Source organism: Macrobrachium nipponense, chromosome 47 (assembly GCF_015104395.2).
Source record: "Macrobrachium nipponense isolate FS-2020 chromosome 47, ASM1510439v2, whole genome shotgun sequence".
Taxonomy (NCBI): Eukaryota; Metazoa; Arthropoda; class Malacostraca; order Decapoda; family Palaemonidae; genus Macrobrachium; species Macrobrachium nipponense.
Genome location: NC_087222.1, coordinates 26,250,460 through 26,276,924, shown reverse-complemented (window position 1 = coordinate 26,276,924; position 26,465 = coordinate 26,250,460). Strand labels below are relative to the sequence as shown.

General features: G+C 38.3%; 1 protein-coding gene across 1 annotated transcript in view; it reads right to left on the bottom strand.

Annotated features, from left to right (window-relative positions):
* Positions 1 to 26,465, bottom strand: part of LOC135204603 (protogenin B-like) — a 121,351-nt gene that overhangs the window by 78,485 nt on the left and 16,401 nt on the right. Inside the window, 1 exon segment of the mRNA XM_064234751.1 lies at positions 2,719 to 6,016. Coding sequence (XP_064090821.1) covers positions 2,719 to 2,791 — 73 coding nt within the window. The 5' untranslated portion in view covers positions 2,792 to 6,016.

The following is a 26,465-nucleotide window of genomic DNA, read 5'->3' as shown; positions in this document are numbered from 1 at the left end:
TATCTATATATATATATATATATATATATATATATATATATATATATATATATATATTAAATTGACCAATACTGGATCTCAAATATGCAATATCCAAGAGCTCGTATTATTAACCTAATGCCATCACCATATCCATTATAGAAAGCTGATAATGACTCCAATACAATATGAACAAATGATGGGATAATAATAATAATAATAATAATAATAATAATAATAATATAATAATAATAATAATAATAATAATAATAATAATAATAATAATAATAACAATAATAATATAATAATAATAAAGACATTACACATCCAATATAACCAGTTCACAGACGTATCATCTCCCAGATAACAAAAAAAAAAACAAAAAAAATAAAAATAAAAAAATAAATAAATGATAAAACCACTCAAGAAAAACAATGAAACAGATTCTGATCCTGGATTAAATTAATAAAAAAAAACAAAAATAAAAACAAAAGAGATTCAAAAATAAAAAATAAATAAATAAAACACACGAGTATTAAAAAATTAATAAAAAAACAAAAATAAAACACAAGAGTATTCAAAAATTATTTTCAAAAAATGAAAATGAAACACAAGAGTATTCAAAAGGGATGTTCTCACACTCACACACCAAAATCCTAGAGGCAAAAAGAGGAGGAGAAGATGGGATGTTTCACAGTTTCGTTGGCAAAGCCGATTTGCTTTTCCAGGTAAGAGGGCTACCCAGTGCTGGAAAATGTTCCAAGAGATATTTATATATATAAATATATATTATATATATATTATATATATATATATATATATATATATTATAAATTCCTTTTCCAGGAGGGATAACCCCTCCTTTTCCAGGAGTGAAAACTCCTTTTCCAGGAGGGAAAACCCCTCCTTTTCCAGGAGTGAAAACTCCTTTTCCAGGAGGGATAACTCCTCCTTTTCCAGGAGAGAAAATTGCTTTTCCAGGATGGAAAACTCCTCTTCTTCCAGGAGGGGAAACTCCCTTTTTCCTTTTTCCAGAGTGAAAAGCCCTCCTTTTCCAGGAGGGAAAACTCATCCTTTTCCAGAGGTGACCTCTCCGCCAGAGGACGTCGAGGAAACAGGTATATACCCCAGGTGTGGTAATTCAAGGTAAGGTCACGACTTTCTGGGGGGGTAGGGGTGGGGTGGCTCGGAATTAGCAAGTGCCAAGACAAAGACTTAGGGAAGGAAGGAAATCTCGTCTGCGTTGTTCGTACATACATTCTCTTCTCTCTCTCTCTCTCTCTGAAAAATGTTGATAACTTTAAAACAAAATAACTGACGCCTCTAAATCCAGTATTTTGAGGAGTTGATGGCTGGAAAGGGGTTCTAAATGGCTATCTTTAACTCTATCCAATATGGGGGCATGTCACGCGATCGCTGGAAAATCTGGAAGGGTTGATCTCATTTGCATACTGGTCGAAATTAATTGATAGGTTTCTAAGACTCAGACCACTGAGGATGGTGTCTACCACAAATCAAGCAGGTCCATTTTGAACATAGCCTAATTAATTGGGGTATTCTGACCAGTCGAAATTCAAGAGAGAGCACACTGGCCTATGTTTTCATAAAAAAAGCAAAATGGAAGTCTGCGGTTCAAAATCTTTTATAAATGAGGACATTATTGAACGTAAAACTAAAAACACAACGGGGTTTGGTTAGTTATTGTCAACTTATGCTAGAAAATCTGACTTTGGAAATTAAAAAAAACTATAAAAGTTAGCAGTGGTGACCTAATGACTGATAATAAAAAATAATAAAAATAATAATAATCAAAACTTATTAAAAATTTATCAATCATTTTTACCTAATATTTCTAATAAACATTAGCTCATCTCTTCCCTCATCCTACAATCAGCTGAAATCTTCGGTCCTGAATACGAAATAGAATTTAACGTTTCCGTTATGTCGTTGAATGAGATTCAAGGTTCCCCTGTATATATATATATATATATATATATATATATATATTATATATATATATATATATATATATATATGTGTGTGTGTGTGTGTGTGTGTGTGTGTGTGTGTGTGTGTGTGTGTGTGTGTGAATATTAAATACTAATAAAGATAATAAACATAAAATGCAAATACAAACCACACTCGTCAGACAATTTTATATCCGCACAATGACTTATTATCGACTTGATGTCCTACCAATTTCCAAAAAATTATTTTTCCTCTGCAAGCCTTGGATCCGAATGGGAAACAAATGCAGAAATATATAAATAAATCAATATAAATACATATAGGGCTAATATCTACTCACTCACCTGTGTAGACTAGTACTGGTCTCTTAAATTCATTTCAAGGACATACCTGTATACATACACGTAAATGCATATAATATATAATACACATATGTGACTTTATATACACAAACAGTAATCCACATATATCCTTTACTATACAATTCACTACACCTTGGGACTAACTCACACCCAAGGGGTGACGAGTCCTTTGTTCCTGGCAGGATTCGAACTCTTGTTGGCTGGGTGGTTAAAGTCACTGTGTTTGAAAGGCGGGGAGGGGAGAAGGGGGGTGGTTTTTGAACCAGGGAAGGGTTCGAATCCTGCCTGGGATGGAATACTCTGTCATTCTAATTCTCACACACACAAGCTAAAATAATCAGGAAAAACACTCAAAACATACAAATACACAACAACAAATCTAAGAAAACAGGTTAATGGGGTCACTGACCTCTGAGGAAATTCAGGGGGGCGGCCTTGGCGACTGGACAGATGAGGGCAAGAAGGGCGCAAGTCCGGGCCATTATCAAGGGACCCCTCGATGCCATGGCTACCCTATTTTCTTCGTTTGTTTTTATTTTTTTATCGTTTGTACAGTGTTGCTTTGTCCCCTTCTCCCTTCCTTCCTTCCTCCGTTAGTTTGTTTGTTTGTGCCGGAAGCTGCAAGGGGGTAGTTCCGGTACACGAGGTTTGTTTGTAAGTTCTGAGGTTTGTTTTGCTGACGTTGCAAATGTTTTCCAAACTGTTTAATAATAATAAACTTTCTAGACGTCTTCCCAAACCATCAAGGCTTCTAGACGTCCCCTCAAACTACCTTCCTATAGACTTCTAGATTCGTTCTTCCAGCTATTGTCAATTAGCTAGACTTCTTTACCAAACTATTTGACCTGATTTTATTATACGTAGCCTTGCCAAAAGACATTTTCTATTTGATAAGCACTGTCTAGGGACGTTATTTTCATTTATTTCAAAATGTACGACTGCTGCAGGTTACTACTGAGAATAATTTCACTTAACATAGAATAATTTTCACACTTTCTTTTATTCCCCTGGATATCTCTTCCCCAAACTAATCTTCCAGCTTCACTGGCTAGAGTCAATCTTCAGGGAATAAGCACTTTTCATTTTCCACGTCCGTCAGCATAAAAAAAAAAGAACCGTCCAGATTGGCTTCTCGCCTATATTCGACGTATTTCTCTTGTCTCTTCTGATTTCTATTAGACGTTGGTGTTTTTTTTTTATCTGGCCCCAGTTCTCACATATTCCTGCTCGTTTCCAATGACGTATCAGCAGTTCTGACCAATGTAGACTTATTTATGATCTTATTTCTAAATTCCTTCGAGTGTACAGTGTTGTAAAATGCCTCTCTCTCTCTCTCTCTCTCTCTCTCTCTCACTCTCTCTCTCGTATAAAACCTGCCGTATTACAGACGCTCGTCATAATTCAGTTCTTCTGACCACAATCACTCGCCAGCAACGACTTTGTAGAATAGGATACAATAGTAGTAATCAGTACCAATAATAGAAATATTATAATTAACTCCTAATTCCTCACTAACGCTACAAGTGTACGCTATTTTATATCCTTAATAACATCGAGCACCAATGATACTTAACATCATGTTAATCGTCAGGTACCAGAGAAATATATATATATTATTTATTATTATATAATATTATAGGAAGCGGTCTTACAAACATTTATTTTTCCGTTTTCTGAGAAAAGGTTCCGTCTTCATTCTGATCTACTCTAGGTCTCTGAAGGAATTATATATATATATATAAAAAAAAGTAAGTTCACTCTACTGGATGAAGTGCGAGGGATGTTTACGTTCAGTGAGCAAAATAGTTTAGTTAGTTTAGTTAGTTCTTAGCCACGGGTATTGTTTAATTTTTCTATTTCGTGTTACTCCGTTCAATATCCCTGACTTTTATCTCATTTTCTATGCATAGTACTAGCTCCTCTTTTCGATGATAAACTCGCGTGTTTACTGGATTTCAAACTGCCTCAATCTTTTCCTTTTTGTTTGTTTGTTAGTTTTTTTGGGGGGATAGGTTTGCAATGCTATAGTCAATCTATCAGTTTTAAAAGTGTTTTTTGTAGATTTATAGATTACCTTCTATCAACAGCTACAATATCTACTCCCCTCTCTGGGAGACCAACACTTTTCCCCCAAAACTTGTCAAGTTTTTGTCACTTTGTGTATCCTAAGTAGACAAGCTTTTTATTTTTCATCAATGACTACAGATTCTCTCGCAGTTCTGCATTCAATCTGTTACTCTGTCTATACTTTGTGGACGAGTTTTTCCTTCTTTTTTTAAATCAATAACTACGGTTGCCTTCTCTCCAAGAGGACACCACTTTCCAAACGAGCTACTCTCAGATTCTTTGTGGCCAAACGAACACTTGGATCTACTACTTTCCCTGAACAGCACGTAATCAACAAGGTATACGAAGTTATCCTCGTCGGAGCCAGCTAACTAGCTACCTAGCTAGCAGCTGGGGTTATGTACGTATATAAATATACTGGCAAAAGGAGGAGGAGTACCGGAGTGTCTCGACAAACGACTTGAAGAAGTTCTGTACTTAACCCTCAGAAGACAGGGGTATTAGACTGTTAACCACGACGACTACTCCAAAAAAATACGTCTCGAGACGTCCTAAAACGCAGGAGCAGCTGAAGATCTGACTCCGTAGGGAAAAGGGGATGACGTGCGCGCGCGCTCTCATGGGCGGCATCGAGCGAAGAGAGTGAGAATATCGGGCGACGTGAGTGTCTGGTTAGGTGTGGTCATAGTTTTCCAGGCGTCAAGAGAACGCGTTCTCGGGCAGCTACTAGTTATCAAGGTGGGGTTGTGAGGGGTTGGTTGTTGTAGAGGTTTTTTTTGTGGGTTTGGAGTTGCGGTTGTTGTAGTCGTTGGTTGTGATTTGTACCAGTTGTTTGAGTTGTTTTTTTTAAATGATATATATATTTTTTTTTTTATTTACATAGTTTTCTCTCCCACTACGACAGGTTGCAATCCTAAGGTTGAATAATTCTTCTACAGCCTTCTATTTCTCTTCTTCGCTGTCCACCTTCTCCCTTGTACTATGGATGGTTCTCCTGGCATTCCATTTCTTCATTTTCATCCCCTTAGTTTGCCCCGACGATCTCTGGTCCTCCTGTGTCAACACCTCTTCTGCCACAGCTGTGAAATCCCCTAAATTTCTCCTCTGTCAAAGTATACCTGGTCCTGTCTCTTTGCCCAATGTTCTCTCAGTGGCCTCTTCTGTCTCTCCTCTGTCAAAGTATTCCGGTCTTACTCCTTTATCAGCTCTTGTCTCTCTCTCCTTTGGCAAGGTTCCTGCCTACTCCTTTATCAACTCTCCTCTCTCTCCTTTTTCAAGGTTCCTGCCAACTTTATCAGCTCTTCTTCCGTCTCTCCTTTGTCCAAGCTTCTGGTCTATACCTCGACCAGCTCCTACTTTATATCAAAGTCCTTTTCTTCTTCTTCTTCTTCTTTTAGGATGGAATCGTCGAACCCCTGAGGCCTGCTGCTGGTTACAGCAGAGTGTGTGTGTGTGTGAGAGAGAGAGTGTGTATGTGTGTATGTGTATATGTGTGTGAGAGAGAGTGTGAGAGAGAGAGAGTGAGAGAGAGACACACACACAGGAACTCGAAGGTAGAGCTGGAAGGTCACAAGGCGCGTAGACTTGGGGGGTTTAGGGAACCGTGGTTCTTCTCCGTCCTTCGTAGATACTTTATACCACTGGAATGAGAAAAAGAGAGAAAAAAAGCTGATTAGAAAGGTTGATTCGTCACTCTGTTGAGAGAGAGAGAGAGAGAGAGAGAGAGAGATATGGGTTGTCTATGGCTCCTGAATAATGAAAGCGAATGATTTTAAAAAATGGTTTATCAATCATAAAAAATTATTTTTAATGAGAGAGAGAGAGAGAGAGAGAGAGAGAGAGAGAGAGAGAGAGAGAGATATGGGTTGTCTATGGCCCCTGAATAATGAAAAAGCAACTTGACAGTTATTTGCTAACTAATGAAAGCGAATGATTTTGAAAAATGGTTTATCAGTCATAAAAAAATTATTTTTAATAATAATTATTTCCATTTCTAAAAGGTTTAGTAACTCAAAAACTATATTTCCAAGATTAATACACGAGAGAAAGGCTAACCTGAAATGATAAACCAATAATGAGAGAAGTATTTTGAAATGGTTCAAAATTGACAATAAATATATTACGTTAAAACTTCACCTGGATATCTTTTTAAAAAATATATTGTAACACACGAGAGAAATATATTTCTAAAATGGTACCATCACAAATACCAAAAACGTTAAATCTCTCATAGTTAATTTTCTAAAAAGATTCACCACTGAAAATGAGAGAAAATGGATTTACATAGTATGGTCCACCACTGCTAAATTAAAATGGCATTCTGAAAAATAAAAAATGAGAGAATTGTTTATTTAAAAAGAAAGGTGGATGGCGGTGTTCCATCACTGCTAATCAGGTATGGCAGCTATCTGAAAACAAAATGAGAAAAAGATTATTTTTTCAAAATTAAGAGGGTTTACCATTAAGATTATTCTGTAAAAAAATTATAAGGATTTTCCAATAAAATTATTCTTTAAAAAATCAAGAGGGTACATCAATGAGATTATTCTTTAAAAAATGATCAGGGTTTATCAATGACATTGTGAGGACGTTTGGACAAACTCGTCTCTGGATATGAGAGAATATGAGTGAGCAGTGTCTCTCATTGATGTATTAAGGAGAGAAGCAGAGATCACGAATTTAAGGAACCACGAATCTACGATTCTTACCAGAAATGAACAGAAATAATTCGTGTATCCAAATTAGATAAAAAAAAATAATAATAATTGAAATAATCCAATTCCCACACCCTGATGTTTCAACGTCGTGTCCATCCAAAGTAGATAAAAAAAAATAATTCCAATAATCGAATTCCCAAACCGTGACGTTTCAACGTCGTGTCCGGGCACCCTACCAGTCAGCAGTGGGCCCCATGAACGGAGGGGTACCATACCCACGACAATTGAAAAGGTCTAGAACAACAATGAAGAAAAATCAAATGAAAATAGATTGTTATTAACCACTCGGGTAAGGCAATTATATGAATTCATATTCGTAAAGAGAGAGAGAGAGAGAGAGAGAGAGAGAGGAGTAGGAGAGGAGAAGAGGGAGACCGAGGATAGAACGAGAGATTGAGAGGAGAGAGAGAGAGAGATAGCTAGTTAGTTAGGAAAACACCTGTATACAGTACTCACGCATATGTGTACTTTCCACATGTGTATTTATACTTGCATATCGTTAACAAGTGTCAAAAGTGAGCTCTGGAGAGAGAGAGAGAGAGAGAGAGAGAGAGAGAGAGAGAGAGAGAGAGATGAGAGAGGAATAAATGGGAAAGCAAAAGTATGTCAGTAATGAGGAGAAGAGAGAGAGAGGGGAGAAGAGAGAGGAGAGAGAGAGAGAGAGAGAGAGAACGAACGATGTAGAAACAAAATTACAAAGGAAATAAAATAAAAAAAAAATATATTTAAAAACAAACAGAAACGAGACAAAACGGCGCGAAAATGACTGGAAAAACTGAAGAGAGGAACAAGAAAAAAAAACAAATAAATAACAATACAAAGAAAAACATACGAAGGACACAGAGAGCAATTAAAAAGAAACGACTGAAAGGACACAGGAAAATGGGAGAGAAGAATAAGAGAAGAAGGAGAAGAAAAAAGGAATGAAAAAAAGAAAATGGAATACGCAAACAATTGGACGAGACAGGAGAGAACAATAAAACGAGAGAGAGAGAGAGAGAGAGAGAGAGAGAGAGAGAGAGAGAGAGAGAGAGAGAGGAGCTTTGCCAGGTCAAATGGTATTCGTAAAAGCAGTTTTGTCATTCAAAACGACGACTAAATTGCGTCATTATAATCTGATTATTATTATTATTATTATTATTATTATTATTATTATTATTATTTTCAAATGGAAGATTCTTTAATTATTATTATTAATATATATTATTATTATTATTATCATTATTATTATTATTATTATTAATTTTAAATGGAATACACTCTATTATTATTATTATATCATTATTATTATTACTATTATATTATTATGATTATTGTCATTATTATGAAATGGAAGCACTCTATTATTATTATTATTATTATTATTATTTATTATTATTATTATTATTATTATTATTATATCATCATCTAAGACGTTAATTTTAAAACAGCTGGAATACGAAGTCGAGGTTACTGAGAGAATTTAATTATCTTAATATTACTGAAAAAAAAACACATATAAAAAAAAACCCGAAACAAAATGAACTTTGCTAATTATGCAACTGACAGCAGCCAGCCTCGCAGATTGTTGGAACATATATTGAAATTTCTTTTTTTTTTACTTAATTAACTCCACGTAAGTTAAAAGTTAAAACGTAAAATTAACAAATAAAAGCACACACAAAAAACAAGAACCAACCTTCCAATTAGTGATATCTATACTACCTTACAAACGCACAAACATTTATATATATATATATATATATATATATATATATATATAATGTAAACGTATGTGTGTTAGTTTGTTAATCTGAGAGAGAGAGAGAGAGAGAGAGAGAGAGAGAGAGAGAGAGAGAGAGAGAGAGAGAGAGAGGAAAATGCTTTATCAGAACACGAATTGAAAATAAATGTACAAAATGAAAATATGAATAAATTCGCATAATTAATTAAATATGCAACGATAGAACGCATTACTTTATTTTATCAAAATACAATAGTCGCCTGTTCTGGTTAAATTTTGCAATGAATTCATGTAAAGAAATACAAACAAAAATAAAGCTAAATAAATATATATTCTCTCCGCTATACCATCACTACAAAAAGTAAACGGTGTCGTACTTGTGCCAAAAATAAATAAATAAATAAACAAAAATAAAAATAAACAAAATAATATAAATGATACGACCGAAAAACTACATGATAAATTACATTAGACCATTTAATGAATTAAAAGAATATTTAAAAAATGAATAATATTCATTATAGTATCCGTTCAAGCATTTCCTACATTTCCAGCTCAAGTGTGGAAATATGTAAATAATATCCCGGACTGGAATATGCTGGAAAACTGGAAAAGAGATTTGGGGGTGGAAAAAGTCACTGGAATTAATTATAACACTACACTGAACTTACTAGATCTCACTTTCACGTAGAACCTGGCAATTCCTCAGCAAAAGACATTTTCATGCTTTGCAACACCTCGTCAAAAAAGCATCTCAAGTACCCAGTCACAACTGACAGAGACAAAAGCATCTCGGGGCTTCAAGAAAAGCATGTCACTTCCAAAAACAAAAAGGCGACTATGAAGCATGTAAGGAGTTAACAAAAACATGTCACATCAGAAAAGCATCACGAAGCATCTCATCGGGCTTCAACAAAAGCATTCCACATCAGAAAAGACCACCAGAAAGCACGTACGTAAGTAAGGCCTCCAACAATAGCATCCCAGGTCAGGAAAAGCATCGCGAAGCATCTCTCTGGCCCACTGGAACAGGAAACTGAATTGGAAATTGTGGTGCTAATTCGTTCCAGTCATTTCAATCACCGGGTTATTGAGTCTCCAACAAGTCCTTCATCTTGGTTTAAACTTTAGGTTGTTTATCAAAATTAGGATTGAATTTTGGGCCTCCGAGGAATTATTCCCCTCTCTCTCTCTCTCTCTCTCTCTCTCTCTCTCTCTCTCTCTCTCTCTCTCTCTCGTCTCTTCTCTCATCCTCTCTCTCTCTCTCAGAGAGCAATTGCTACTATTACCTCTTCTTTCATTATGCTATGAGATCAAAGTTTACGGATCAGCGTGGACGGCTTGGCAACATTGCTATTGCAAAGGCAAGGCATCACATATCTCTATCTATCCCTCTCTCTCTCCTCTTCCTCCTCTCCCTCCTATCCTTCCTCCTCCCTCTCTCTCTCGCTCTCTCGTCTTCTCTCTCCTCTCTCTCTACCCCTCTCTCTCTCTCTCTCTCTCTCTCTCTCTCTCAGAGCAATTGCTAATATTATTTCTTCTTCATTATGCTTTGAGATAAAGTTTACGATCGTGGAAGGCTTTGAACATTGCTATGCAAAGGCAAGGCATACACATATCTCTCTCTCTCTCTCTCTCTCTCTCTCTCTCAAATATATATATATATATATTATATCTAGGACATTCTCTTACAGTGTTGAGTTACAATTTCCTGTTTCTGGATTCGAGCCAAGACGAATTAACGTCTTAAATATCTTTGGAAAAAGCAGTTCCCATTAGCTGTGCCTCTGAACACTGAGCGTTCATAAGGCTCCACAAACGTCTGTTGGTGAGACCCCACAAACGTTTGTTTGTGGGAGTGGAGGAGAATCTATGGATAATTTAACATTGTAGAATGATTGAGGATTATAAAAGGAGGGTGTGTAATATTGAGTTGCTCTCTCAGGGAATTGTAATTATGTGGGTCTCTCTCTCTCTCTCTCTCTCTCTCTCTCTCTCTCTCTCTCTCCAACCCAGACCCTCACTTCCTCCAAGTTGGTGAATTTAAATAACTGTTCACCAACACAATATTGTGAGAAAATCAAGAGAGAGAGAGAGAGAGAGAGAGAGAGAGAGGAGAGAGAGAGAGAGAGAGAGAGAGACCTATTTGCATGAAACATAACTGTGAAAGGAAACTTGTGCATATATTAAAATGATTGATTGAGAGAGAGAGAGAGAGAGAGACCTTCACAAGAGCACCGCAATTTACTAACTCAATTTTCGGGCAGCAAATTCAATAGCTTACTGGCCGAGCATTTTATCTTTCCAGTTAAAAGATCCTGAAATCGAACGAAACGTCTAAATATTATTATTATTATTATTTTATTATTATTTATTATTATTAATTATTATATTATGTTATGCAAAAAGATTATTTGAAACAATATTAACAGCAACATGAATCTTCTTGAGAGAGAGAGAGAGAGAGAGAGGAGAGAGATGAGAGAGAGAGAGAGCGAGAGAAGAGGAGAGAGAGAGAGATAGAAGTTAAAAAAAAACTTCCCAAGAATAAGGTTTTTAATGTAGGTTTTTTTATTTAAGATGGGTCAAATTTAGCTTTAAATAACACTCCTTTTTAAAACAATATTGAAAATAATAATAATAATAATAATAATAATAATAAAATAATAATAATAATAATAATAATAATAATAATAAAAACAAGTACATATGTGTCAAGAAAAAAATCCCTACGTGGTTTTTTTAAGAAAACAATTTCTCTAAGTGGTTCTTGATATATTTCTTTTAATTCAACATGGTCTAACCCCAGCTTGTAACACCTCTAAATAAAAAAAAAAACACAAAGATAAAAACACCTATGGCAAATAATAAAAAACAAAACAGACAGTCAAACCTTCTTACAAATAATGAAGAAAATATATAAACGAATAAATATATATATACAGTGAATCCTTAACCGATTGAATCGCAACTCATCCGAACCAACGAATCCTTCTATATCCTTCTTATCATCATCCTTCTCTCTTCTTCTTCCTAGGATCAAACACACGTCTCCCTAAACCAGCGCTGACATAAATAGCCTACTACTATGCTTGCCATGCATGGCAACAAAGCAAGGAGAGAGAGAGAGAGAGAGAGAGAGAGAGAGAGAGAGAGAGAGAGAGAGAGGTTGGCAAATGAGTATTACCATTATTCAACTCCCCAGCCAGCAAGGGCTTGAGAACATTATCCCAAACACACACACACACACACACACAAAGCCCGCTCTCGCTCCCCAAAACCGTGATAAATTACCACAGGCATGCCTCATGGTTAAATGGATCCTTTTGGGGTGGGGGGGATGGGTGGAGTGGGGAAGAAAGGATAGGGGATAGGAGTGGAAGGGGAGGTGAGTGTGTTGCGGTATATGAGAAAAAAGTAGCCATGGTGGAGGGGTGGTTGATAATTAACTAAAATTTGGGAGTGGGAATTAATTCCAAAATTTCGCAGGGACGGGGAAGTGTGGCGGCGAGGTGTAGAAGTGTAGGTGTGGTAGATTAAGGCGCAGAAAGGTGATAATGTAATGAAATAAGAAGTTGGGGGGGGGGGGGGGAAGGTAAACACGACAGAAGCATCCCTCAGAACAAGGAGTCAAGAACAATAAGATTACGCCACCAAGGAAAAAATTTCAGGGACGAACACCACACAAATCCCAGACGACCCCGGGTCATCGTAGGTCATCTGAATTCCAGGCCAGGCTCTTAATAGCCTGGGCGCTGGACCCGGAAGCACCACTATCCTATCAGACATCCTCCTGTCCCTTCGTTTCCCATACCTTTTTCTCCACCCGGTATCCAGTCCCTTCCCCCCTAGTGTCTGGGTCTTTCTCCATAGTGTCCGGTCCTCCCCACCTAGTGCCCGGCACATTCCCCCTAGTATCCGGGTCTTGCCCCCCTTAGTATCCGGACCTGTCCCCCTAGTATCCAGATCTGTCTCCCTAGTACCCGGCACATTCACCCTAGTATCCGGATGCCTCCCTAGTACCTGGCACATTCCCCTTACTATCTGGACCTGTCTCCCTAGTATCAGGATCTATCTCCCTAGTATCCGGACCTGTCCCTCTAGTACTTGGCACATTCCCCCTAGTATCCAGACCTGTCTCCCTTGTATCCAGACTTGTCTCCCTACTATCTAGGCATGTCCCCCAGGTATCCGGACCTGTCTCCCTAGTATCCGGACCTGTCCCTCTAGTACTCGGCACATTCCCCCTAGTATCCGGGCCCCTTCCCCTAGTATCTGGACCGGTCGCTAACACCCATCTCTTCGGACTGATTTACATCAATCCGCTGACACAAATCTCCCTATTTAAAGGCAATGACGTCTCCCTCCCCGAATCTGAATTACGGAATTTACATCTCTCGCGCGCGGAGCAAATGACCCGCTGGTGGAGACGAGGTCTCTTCCGGAATCGGAGGTTCCGGAGCTGGGTCCCAGAGGTGGGGCACAAGGATTGATTTTGGTGAGTCACCGGGATCTTAATCTCGCTCCGTAAAGGGTCGAGGTTTGGCCGGCTCGGCGTACGAGCATTTGAAGTTATCTGGCATCCCACCTAACTGCAAATATTAAATTTTAAGGAGCTCAAAGACCCTTAAAATCATTCAGATAAGGTAACATACATTTAAACCTTCTATAGAAGATCATCTTCTAAAACTGATGCAGTCTGTAAACTTGAAGTTCTTACAAGGCCTTTCAACATATTAAAAAAAACACATATCAGAATGTTGAGAAACTGACAGTCTGGCAATTAATATATGGAGTTCTGATCAAGTAAATTGACTCTTGAGTTTCCCACTACCACAAAACATCAGCTGAGCAGTAGCAGTATATCAGTTCCACGAAACTACCAAAAGAAAAAAGGCAGGATTGCTACCACAAGATACCCCAATAGAAGTATACGCACAATCGTATCACCTCTGTAACATAGTGATGCTATTTAGCATTGCAACTGGTAAAGAAACCACAGATATAAAGGAACCTGCAATATCTAAATGGAAACGTGATATGCAGCTGTCATTTCTGACAGAGACGGCCTATAAAAATTACATGTAAGCATCCCAGCTCCAAAAATCACTTGCTAGAACACAGAAAGGCAGCAATTCTGGGAGCCAGTCCTTCAGGGAGTGACCATGAACACCAATTCTTTGGAAACAAGTCTAAAGCCTAGAGAGACGCTAAATATTCACAGGACAGAATATTTGTAAGTGGGAGAAGGTGAACAGCAGAGAAAGAAGAAGGAATGACTGGAAAAATGAACATTTTAAAGCTGAAACATCGAATCAAACCGAACGAAAGGAGAGAAAGAAGGCACAGAGCTCTGATGCAATAAGTGACTTAGTCCCCACAAAGTGAAACGACCAAATACAAGAACTTCAGACGAATCGAAATAACCCCACCCTACCCACGAATCGAGATAACCCCACCCTACCCAACCCCCACCCCCAAAAACCAGCCCACACCTTCCATTCCAAAACACGACAGCAAAGGCGATGGTGTTATTTGATTTGGCAAGTTTCAGCTGAAGCCTTCTGGTCTTGAGTCATTCAGAATTCAGGCGAAGTCTCTTGGGGATTTTGCACTGATGCAGGCAGCTCTCAGAGGCATCTTGATTTTGGTTTAGATTTTTGACAAGAGGAAAATGGTGCCTCATTATTTGACTTATATAATTACCATTTCTACTTCCAGAAGAACTTGGTACGACCATTGTCTTGATTTCAGGCAGTTAAAATTGCAGTCCTAATGAGTGGCTGTTAATTGTACATATACATTCTGAACTGGACAAATAGCCAACGCTACTTTATTATTTGTCTCATAACAACCATTTCTACTTCCAGAAGAACTTGGTACAACATTTGCATAATGGAAAAGGTGTCTCGACTTTAGCAAGTTAGAATTACAGTCCTAATAAGAGGCTATTAGATACATACACATACATCCTCAACTGGACAAGCAAACCAAGTAGCCAATATTACTTCATTACCATTTTAATCATGATCATTCCTATGTTAATAAGTAGACATTACTTTAACAATTCCAGTCTAACGGCAGACTATCATCATCATATCAGTAAGTGGTCTTTTTATTGATATATTTCGGGCCTAAGAAGTAGGTGTTCATATCAGATATCAGAATCCTAATGAATTGAACAACACTACCACAAGCTGAACAACGCTGGATTCAAAACAAACACAGAGAGAGAGAAGGCTCAGGACGAACAACAAACCTGAAAGAAGTGCAACAAACTGAAGACAAACAACGGCGAAACAATGAGAGAGAGAGAGAGAGGGTTGAATGATAAAATGGGTACCACCACTCAGTATCTCATTCTAAAAACACACACATCCAGAGAGAGAAGAGAGAAGAGAGAGAGAGAGAGAGAGAGAGAGAGAGAGAGAGAACGTTGGACGTGTAAAAAGTGGAATGCCTCCACTCAGTATCTCTTTCTAAAACAACATAATAGATTTAATCCGACGCGAAATCCATTCTGCATTTAACGTGGGGGAATTTAGTGGCAAAATATGTTGTTGCACACTTTTTTTTTTTGTTTTTTTTTTTTTTGTATTCCTAGTTTGATAAAACGTATAATTGGTTTTTTGGATTATGATTTCCAGTCTTCGAATTCTGGCAGGTTTTGAATAAGACGTAAAATTAGGGATTTTTAAGGTAATTCATTTTGAGATTACCTTCATTCTAATTCATAATAATAATAATAATAATAATAATAATAATAATAATAATAATGAATTAGGTTTCTATAATAATAATTAATTTAAGGAATAATTAACAATAATAATAATAATAATAATAATAATAATAATAATAATAATAATAACAGAATCAGCCATCTGATGTTCATGGACGACATCAAGCTGTATGGTAAGAGCATCAAGGAAATAGATACCCTAATCCAGACTGTAAGGACTGTATCTGGGGACAGTCAGGATGGAGTTTGGAATAGAAAAAATGCGCCTTAGGTCAACATACAAAAAGGCAAAGTAACGAGAACCGAAGGGATAAAGCTACCAGATGGAGCAACATCAACACATAGATGAGACAGGATACTAATACCTGGGAATAATGGAAGGAGGGGATATAAAACACCAAGAGATGAAGGACAACGATCAGGAAAGAATATATGCAGAGACTACAAGGCGATACTCAAGTCAAAACTCAACGCCGGAAATATATAAAACCATAAACACATGGGCAGGTGCCAGTAATCAGATACAGTGCAGGAATAGTGGAATGGACGAAGGCAGAACTCCGCAGCATAGATCAGAAAACCAGGAAACATATGACAATACACAAAGCACTACACCCAAGAGCAAATACGGACAGACTATACATAACACGAAAGGAAGGAGGGAGATGACTACTAAGTATAGAGGACTGCGTCAACATCGAGAACAGAGCACTGGGGCAATATCTGAAAACCAGTGAAGACGAGTGGCTAAAGAGTGCATGGGAAGAAGGACTAATAAAAGTAAACGAAGACCCAGAAATATACAGACAGAAGAATGACAGACAGAACAGAGGACTGGCACAACAAACCAATGCACGGACAATACATGAGACAGGCAAAAGAACTAGCCAGCGATGACACATGGCAATGGCTTACAGAGGGGAGAGCTAAAGAAGGAAACTGAAGGAATAACCGCGGCACAAGATCAGGCCCTAAAAAACCAGATATATTCAAAGAACGATAGACGGAAATAACATCTCCCCATATGTAGGAAGTGCCAAATACGAAAAATGAAAAAAAACCATAAACCACATAAGCAAGCGAATTGCCCGGCACTTGCACAGAACCAGTACAAAAAGAGCCATGATTCAGTGGCCAAAAGCCCTCCACTGGAGCCTGTGCAAGAAACATCAGCTACCTGCAGTAATAAGTGGTACGAGCACCAACCTGAGGGAGTGATAAAAAAACGATCAGGCAAAGATCCTCTGGGACTATGGTATCAGAACGGATAGGGTGATACGTGCAATTAGACTAGACGTGACGTTGATTGACAAAATCAAGAAGAAAGTATCACTCATTGATGTCGCAGTACCATGGGACACCAGAGTTGAAGAGAAAGAGAGGGAAAAAATAAATAAGTATCAAGATCTGAAAATAGAAATAAGAAGGATTTGGGATATGCCAGTGGAAATTGTAATCATAGGAGCACTAGGCACGATCCCAAGATCCTTGAAAAGGAATTTAGAAAAACTTGAGGCTTGAAGTAGCTCCAGGACTCATGCAGAAGAGTGTGATCCTAGAAACGGCACACATAGTAAGAAAAGTGATGGACTCCTAAGGAGGCAGGATGCAACCCGGAACCCCACACTATAAATACCACCCAGTCGAATTAGAGGACTGTGATAGAGCAAAAAAAAATAAAATAAAAAAAATAAAATAAAAAATAATAATAATGAATTAGGGTTTAATAAGATCATTCATTTTGAATTTTCTTCTTCATAATAATAATAATAATAATAATAATAATAATAATAATAATAATAATAATAATAATAATAATAATAATAATAAAGCCACCGTTCCCAGAAGCATATGAAATTCCTCCAAATCATGTGGCACTACCGACTGCCAAAGACTGGCACTTCCCAAGTGCCCACACCTAACAGGGTGGGGCATGTGGCATCACCCCGCCCCACCTCTCTATCTAATCGCAGGTGAAGAGGGCCACTTCATGCCTCCACACCTGGGGTATTGGAAGATGAAGGGTTGAGGGAGTCGGTTGAGGGAGATAGATGGTGTTGTTTTTTTTACATCTGCTGGTCTAGGGTGGAATAAGGTTTTGTGGTGAAATTGTTGAATAGGGTTTGGGGCAGTTTTCTATATTCAAGTGACCTGGAATGACCTGGAGAGATCAACTGGCCTGATTATCATTTATGTAAAGACTTTCTGCAAAAGAGAGAGAGAGAGAGAGAGAGAGAGAGAGAGAGAGAGAGAGAGAGAGAGAGAGAGAGAGAGAGCCAACTATTCAAAATAGGTGTGCCGAAAAAATACATATTTAGAGAACGAATATAAAATAATTACGAACGAATCATTTGCATGAGAGAGAGAGAGAGAGAGAGAGAGAGAGAGAGAGAGAGAGAGAGAGAGAGAGAGAGTCAGTAAATTGCGTACCTGACAGCTCGTAAAGCATCATCCATCATCCATTTCATTAAAAAGTAATGGGAAAATACACCAGTATTTCCGACTGGAATAAAATTCCTACGTGAAAAAAAATAAAAAACTGATACATTAAACAAGAAAAAAAATAATATAAAAAACAAGTCATTTATTTTTTTAGCGTGAGTGTGAAATATTTTCAACGAATTTCTACCTTGTCTCGATAAAAGGTTTACCTCCAATCCTCTGGGGAATTTTTTATTTATTTACTTTTTAATTTCGAACAATGTGGTTTCACACCTGAAGGGTGTGTGATTGTATCTAAATGTTTATAATACTTATATAATATATATATATCTATATAATATATATATATATATATATCATATATATATACTATGAAAATGGAGACTAGAGACAAGTGGAGACTAGTGAAAGCCAAGCACCAGGAAAGCCCAAATCATCTGGTTAATTTTCTTAATTAGTGTGTTAGTGTATATAAAAATATATAGTATCTATGTATATATACACTTATATATATAAAACTATGAAAAGGGAGGCTAGAGATGAGTGGAGACCAGCGAAAGTCAAAGAACGGGAAACGCCCGAGTGACAGGACTTCAAAACATCTTATGCGTCACGCAACGCTGGAGACGAGCCTTCCGGTTCTCGGCAAAGTTTCTGGGCTGTGGCTGCTTGCCTGCTTGCCTGCTATGGCTTAGAAGAGACCAACCGCAGTCAGTTAACTCCCAGATACACCTTCAGTAATCGCGTCAACAGAGGTAACCGAAGACTTTCCAGAAAATGTAATATCCGAAGAATGTTATGGTTTCCGGAGAACTAATGAGAAAGTTAATATAATACAAAATTAAAGATGATAATGATGATATAAACAATAACAACAAAACAAATACAATAATCATGATACTCTTATAACTTACACCTCAAACAACACTCAACAACTGTTGATAGCGAAACACCTCACGAACCTTCATGACAATATAAACAAAACTGTGCACAGAAAATTACTGCACCAATCACAGAGGTGTTACATAGAGAGAGAGAGAGAGAGAGAGAGAAGAGAGAGAGAGAGAGAGAGGGCTAAAACACCAAAGCAAACGAGGAAAATAAATAAACAAACACGCAGCGAGGAAGGAGGCAGGGTTGCAATACACGAGCAACGGTTTTATTGGCTTATCTCGTTTTTCATATTCAAAAGCGATAAACCTCTTTTTTGCTCAGCTCCTGTGTAATATATGACTGTCTTTCACTTATTTTTTGTTTACTCGTTTTGTGAAGGCAAGTGGATTTGATAGCGCAAATATTCAGGGTTTTGTTTTGCTGTATATATATATATATATATATATATATATATATATATATATATATATACTATCTACGGGGTATTTATGCTATCGGATCCACAAGCTGGTACAAAACAATATATATACCTATAGTGAAACCCACAAATATTTACACTATAGGATTCACAAGCTAGTACAAAACAAAAAATATATATATGTATAAATATATATACATACACAGCGAACCCCCAATATTGATACAATCGTATCCGCGTCATATTCTCCTGAAGTTTTCGCGCCTTTGCATCTGACTTCACCCGTGTACATCTGCTGTCTTTTTCTGTCCCCTTTGTCAACCTCTGTTACCTCTCCTTTTATATTCTCCCTGCGCGAAGTTTGTTTGCCGTCGTAAATGCTTCAAAGGGTGAAGATTGTTTTGGTAAATCTGTCTGCCTATGTAACTATCGATCTCTGTTTTTATGCAATTTCAAAATATATATTTTTTGGGAACGACAAGTCTTTTCCCTCTACAGAGGAGGACTCGGCAGTCAAGGCGAGATAATGACCGCTGCCACATTCAGTTACCGGTGGCTTCACGCTGGATGAAAAACCTGAACGGAAAACTTCCTCATTAGCTACATCAAAGGACGACAACAAAAACCAATAGCATTAACCACAACTGCTCAAAAGAACGACATATTCAAGAATGATGACCGGGACAAACAGACGGAGAAAGACGCGAAAAAAAAAACACGCATGCGCACAGGGACACACCTACACAAGGGGTACGTAGACACGCGCCAGCCCACAGCCCAGAACCTATCAGCCGGACGGAAATCACATTCTGGTTTCAATCAACTCTAAACCCTGCGAGTCGAAATGGAAATTCGAAGCGAAAAACGTCTGCGCAGTGAACACTAATTGCTACACCCTTGGGGTACTTGGCAAAGCAGCTAGCTGGCTGACAGAGTTGATAAATGATCAAAGGGCGGAGTCTGAAATATTGCTGTCATCAGGTTATCCTGGAGGGCGCTGGGATAAAATAAAAATTGGAGGATGATCGAGACGGAATATCTATAACAATATCTAACGGCGAAGTAGTTTTGATATAAATATATATAATATATATATTCTCCATTTATTTATTTTTTCTTCAAAGCAATAGCACAGTTAAATGTGGTTATAATATTAGTTGGTATTTTCTAGTAAAAATTCTTGAGAGGTTAGTATGAATATTTTTTAAAAATTTACAACAGAAAGAATATATAAAACCCTACGTACATATACGTATAAACATATATGTATATATGTGTGTGTATGTGTGTGTGTACAGCGCACGTTAGCAGCAATACATTTGTTTGTATTTACTCCTAAAACCAACAAACAGTCATCATTACTCTCTATTCCGAACCTTCCAAACCTTTCCCTAGTCAAAGCTTTCACGCCCCCCCTTTCCAAATAATAAAAGGAACAATTTCTCTTCAGAGGGTGTTGAGAGAGAGAGAGAGAGAGAGAGAGAGAGAGAGAGAGAGAGAGAGAGGCTTTAATTTTCATAGAAGCGCAGACCAATTTTTGTTTTTACGTTTCATCAGACTCCTTGCAAAGAAACGTCATGCGAGAGAGAGAGAGAGAGAGAGACACTAACCACTTAATGTAAGATGTCACTCGTAGTAATTAGGCAACAATTACGCGAAGTTCATTCTAATTAGCCTTTTTTTTTTGCAATTCCCCCCCTCACCCACCCAATTCTACCCTTGTAAAGGACTATCAATTATTTTCATCACTTGGAAACCGTCCACTAGAAACTACGAAACCGCCAGGAAATTAGCGGATAAAAGAGAGAGGGACAGATCATCAGATCATCCTAATTAAGTCCTGGACGTGATAAAAAAAAAAAAATAATAATACAAGAGCCAGTGATGACAGCACTGCATCGATTCAGCACAAGAATCGAGTCTTAAATCCTCTTTGAACAGACTCATCCTTAATCCCTCTTTTCAAACGTAGGAGTCATACGAGTCGTGTGGCTCCAACTTCCACTTTTTTTGGGGGGTTCATTCTGCAACGCCACAGGCAAGAAGGACGTCCTACAGCTTGGCAGTGCAGGGAGAGAAGCGGTTGCTGACGAGTATAATAAAAAAAATGACATCTTTCTACGATGTTTCCAAGAATACAATGTTCAGGCTTGTCATACCTTACACATATTAGCCAGCTAACTGGAGGGGGGGAATCCAAACCCGCCTCCTTTCCCCCCCACCCTACCCCCTACCCCTCTCAAATGTAATTCTGGAGTTACAAGAAGTTCGGATTCAACTTCTGCCGTTTGTCTTCGTGAGCGAACCCCATCAGTGCCCTGATTTTTTTCCAACAACAATTTCTGCAGTTGTAGTTGTTATACATATCAGTTAAGGATCAACACTCAGAGAGAGAGAGAGAGAGAGAGAGAGAGAGAGAGAGAGAGAGAGAGTCACACGCTACTCAGAAAACATTGATCTTGCTTCTCTGAGGCACTTCAAGCCAAATGTTCTTCTGGTCCAGATATCTAAGATTTTGTTCAATTTCCAATTGGTTTTGTAAACCTTAAACTCAAGGTAAGAAGACATCTCCTTGAGAGAGAGAGAGAGAGAGAGAGAGAGAGAGAGAGAGAGAGAGAGAGAGAGAGTTATACTTATACTTATGATTGTATTAAATTTGTGTATGAAAAAAGAAGGGACTACTTTACCTATTATATTGCTCCAAAAAAAGATGGTCCTACTGTACATATTCTGCTCCAAAAAAAGATGGGCCAACTGCACCTATTCTGCTCCAAAAAAAGAGGGGTCACACTGTACCTATCCTTCAGCTCCAAGAAGGAATGTTCCACTTATTTACCTCAAAACTTAACCTCATTACATAAACTCTCACTCTTCTTTGTGCCTTTGTCACCTTTACCCAGAACTCAGTACGCCACTTCTGTCATACCTCTAAATTTACCCAGGACCCACTTTTGTGTAGTGGTTCTCATTAAATGTGGGATTTGTAGTGGTTCTCATTTAAAACCTTTACCCAAAGTTCAGATCGCATTTCCGTGGCGCCTCTGAATTTACGCGGAGTCCAGGACCCACTTTGTTGTCCTCGCTGTCGTTGTTCTCGCCTGGGGGATAGGAAAGGTTTGTGGAAGAGCCTATAAAAAAGGGTCTGAAGAAGGTGTTTCGCTTCGGGTTAAAGATACGGGACTTTTAGGATGGGATATTTATGCTTTATCTATCGGAATGAAAATGTCAAAAATAAAAAATGAGCATTTTAAACAGTAGAGAACAATTATTCGTTTATCGTTAAAGTACGGCGTATTTATTTTCATTTTCGCTGGTGAAACCAGGCGTTATCTGACCGTAGATTTTACCTCTCCCGGAATAAGCTGGAGTGGGCATCATGCCTCGTTTTTACTGGTTCTTATTAAACGTGGGATTGGTAGTGGTTCTAATTAAACGTGAGATTCACGACCGAGGGTTTTTTCCCTCCTGTTGAAATGTCGTCGTAATAACTCTCCCAAACCTCTCGTATCTCCATCTAGATTTATTTGACCGAGTATTAAGTGGAGCGCGACTCGGAAATAAAAGTGGGCATCTGAAGAACAGCTTTGGGTATATCTCAGTGGCAAAGGACAGACCAAAAGTCTCATTATATACATATTTGTATCTTTCTTCTTCATTAGATTTCAGTGTGTAAATACATTCAAAGACTCTCTTATAATAATAATAATAATTCTTATATATAAATCATTTTTATAATTCACAAATAAATAAATATAAACGTAAATAGGTAAATTAAATGAAAAATTAAAGCCTGAAAATATTTTTCCTTTATTTCCAGAGATTTTCAGAATTAAACCAAACAAAAAGTTCTTCCAGTTTTCTTCTGAAGATTGAAAAAGAAACCCACAAAAACACTGTGTAACTTGTTTACTTCTAAGTATTTACATTTAATTTAACTCCACACTCGAGTACTTTCAGGCCCTATCTGTGGCCCATTTTCAAGAGATGTGTCAGGGTGTCATCCTGGGTCAAGGTCCAGCAGTCTTGGCCATGATACAGGCTGACAACCTACACATCTCTTGAAAATGGGCCACAGATAGGGCCTGGAAGTACTCGAGTGTGGAGTTAAATTAAATGTAAATACTTAGAAGTAAATACGTTACACAGTGATTTTGTGGGCTTCTTTTTCAATTTTTAGAATTGTTACAAAAAAAAAAGACCTGGTTTTGTAATGTACTTTCCTAACCAAAACTAAATACTATGAGAAACTAGTTAAAAAAAAAAACAGAGATTTTCTGTCCAGTGCATGATGCTGTATGAACTGCTGCCCATGAAGCTTTCAGCCACGGCCTGCTGGTGGCTGCCTATCCTATTACGTTGTCAGATGCACGACCCATGGTAAACTTTGACTTAAAGTATAATCAAATCTACTGAGGCTAGAGGGCTGCAAATTGGTATAATTGATGATTGGAGGGTGGCTTACCAATTTGCAGCCCTCTAGCCTTAGTAGTTTTGTTTAGATCTTGGGGACAAAGCCAGCAAAAGTTTCCTTTAGCAGAAAACTAAAACCTACTGAGGCTAGAGAGCTGCAATTTGGTATGCTTGATGATTAGAAAGAGGATGATCAGCTTACCAATTTGCAGCCCTCTAGCCTCAGTATTTCTATTAGATCTGAGGGACACCAGCAGTGTTTCTTTTGACAGAAAACTGAAAACTACTGGGGCTAGAGAGCTGCAATTTGGCATGCTTGATGACTGGAGGGTGGATGATCAACGTGCCAATTTGCAGCCCTCTAGCCTCATCAGATTTCAAGACCTGAGGGCGTACAGAAAAAGTGTGGACGTACAAAGCCGTCCCCCAAAAGCTTTGTCTCCAACGGGAAACTTGTCAAGCAATGTCGTGCGACATTCTAACACCCACGATGGCGACAGAACTTTATGGGGATCTACCACCAACAGGCAATTTCCTCGGGGAAACTGATGATGACTCAGACAAATAGTATTCTTCTAGAAACAGCCTTTCCTAAGAAACCCAGAAAACCATTCTAGCAAACGGATGAAATCCCCTTTTTGGAAACAGATAAAGACGCCGCCTGCACAGTCGTGGGAGGAATGAGATTCTGGTTAGGGGGGGTGGGGGGGGGGCTATCAAAGAAAGCCGTGAAGGAACAGCCGTGATTGTTATTATTATACTCGTCAGAATTGGGGGACAAATTGAGCAACGCCTGGAGATTCTATTACTCTGTGAAACAAGGAGTTCTTCAGGAATGAATGGGGGGGGGGGGGGGGGGGGGGCGGTGCTGCTTTTGAAATGGAGGATAAGTAGAATGACTGTAATTTGCAGGTCTAGGATAAAAAGGATTTTGATTCTGCCATGTATATATATTTTATACTAAAAGGACCACATTCAAACTGGATGGTGTCTTAGTGGAGTTCATTTGGTCAAAAAAAGTTACAAAAGCTTTCCAGGACAAAGTCCTCATTATCAAGTCCAGTCCACTAGTTACATCCAGTGTGAATGAGGCCCTTTTTGTTAATTAATATATATATATGATATATATATATATATATATATATATATATATATATATATATATATATTATGTTCTATCAAGAATGAGAACACTTCTCAATGTATCCCTCATCAGGTACATTTAGGTGCAAAAGAATCAAATTGATGGAAATTGCAAGATTATCGAAGATGAAATCATTTTTTCGTTTTCCAATCCACAAACACTGAACTAATGGTTCCTTTAAGGAATCAGGTTCCTTACTGACATCCACACACACACACACACACACACACACACAAATCCCCTCAACAGTCCTCAGACCCCAGCCCCCCCCCCCCAACCCCCTCTCTCTCCTATCCTTCCTCTCCTCAAGCCCCCTTTTCCCTTCTTCCTTTCCAGCCCCCCTTCTCCCCTCTCTCCCCGCTTTTTCTCTTATCTCTCTCTTTCGCTCTCTCTCTCTCTCTCTCTCATACAACATTGCATCCTGCCGCGAAATTCAGTAAAATATTTTCTCGTTTTTGTCAGTATTCATTTCCTGAACTCCTGAGCGACAAGCCTCTCTCTCTCTCTCTCTCTCTCTCTTCTCTCAACGCTTGATAACATTTACTCCTTCTCTTAAGACGATAATTATCATGATCTAGAGTGAGGGCGTGGTTGCCTGCTTAATTCACAGAGAGAGAGAGAGAGAGAGAGAGAGAGAGAGAGAGAGAGAGAGAGAGAGTGCAATGCAGTGTTGAGTTCTGTTACGTCTTATGTAAAAAGATATATAATGACCATACATATATATTTAGCCACAAACAACGTTCAATACCCAACTCACTACTATACCTCGAGAATAACTTGCATTATAATGGAATAGCTTCGTCACCAGTGAGATTCGAACCACCACCGCCCTGTTTGGAAACAACCTTGCATAGTGACGGTGGCTCAGCGGTCAAAGTCACTGTGTCTTCTTTGTTTTTCCATAACAACGCACAGCTTAACTAAACCGCTGCGTCCCTTTTCTCGACAATCCTCAAACGAGCTGCGAACGTAGTGGAATCCAAGATGGATGAGATACTATGAATGGAGGTACAGTAAGATGAATGAAAGAGGTTGTAGCAGCTAGGGGCCTCAGGAGGGGACCACGCAAGGAACCTCAAATGACTGTACGAGCCCCTACCGGGCAAACCAAGTCGCAACAATCGCATCTAGGCAGACTTTGAGAACTGGACACCATCATGAGAGGAAGACCAAAAGGACTGGACAAAGAATAAGAGGCAGCAAGCAATGACCAAAGAGTATCCTATGAAGGAACCTTAGTATGAATCTTTAGCACTAGGTAATAGGCATTACAAAGGACATCTTCAGACAGTGTCCTTTTTACACGCTAAGCAGCTAGCTTGTTCCTGCGTCATGAGTGAAGAATCTGCTCTAATCTATAGATTGTAGGTTCTAGATATCAATGCACATTCGTGACCACTAATGTAAACTTCTACTGATCTCCAACAACGTTTGGAGAAAGCAAGAAGAGAGAGCATTAAAAACATCACAAGCAAAAACATTGGCTTACAAACAGCAACGTTCAGCAATCAATAAACAAAAAATGCAAAGTAAACCTAATGCAGATTGCTAACGCGGAGAGCAGGCACAGAGAAAAGGAGGAAACGAGAGAGGAACCTCGTA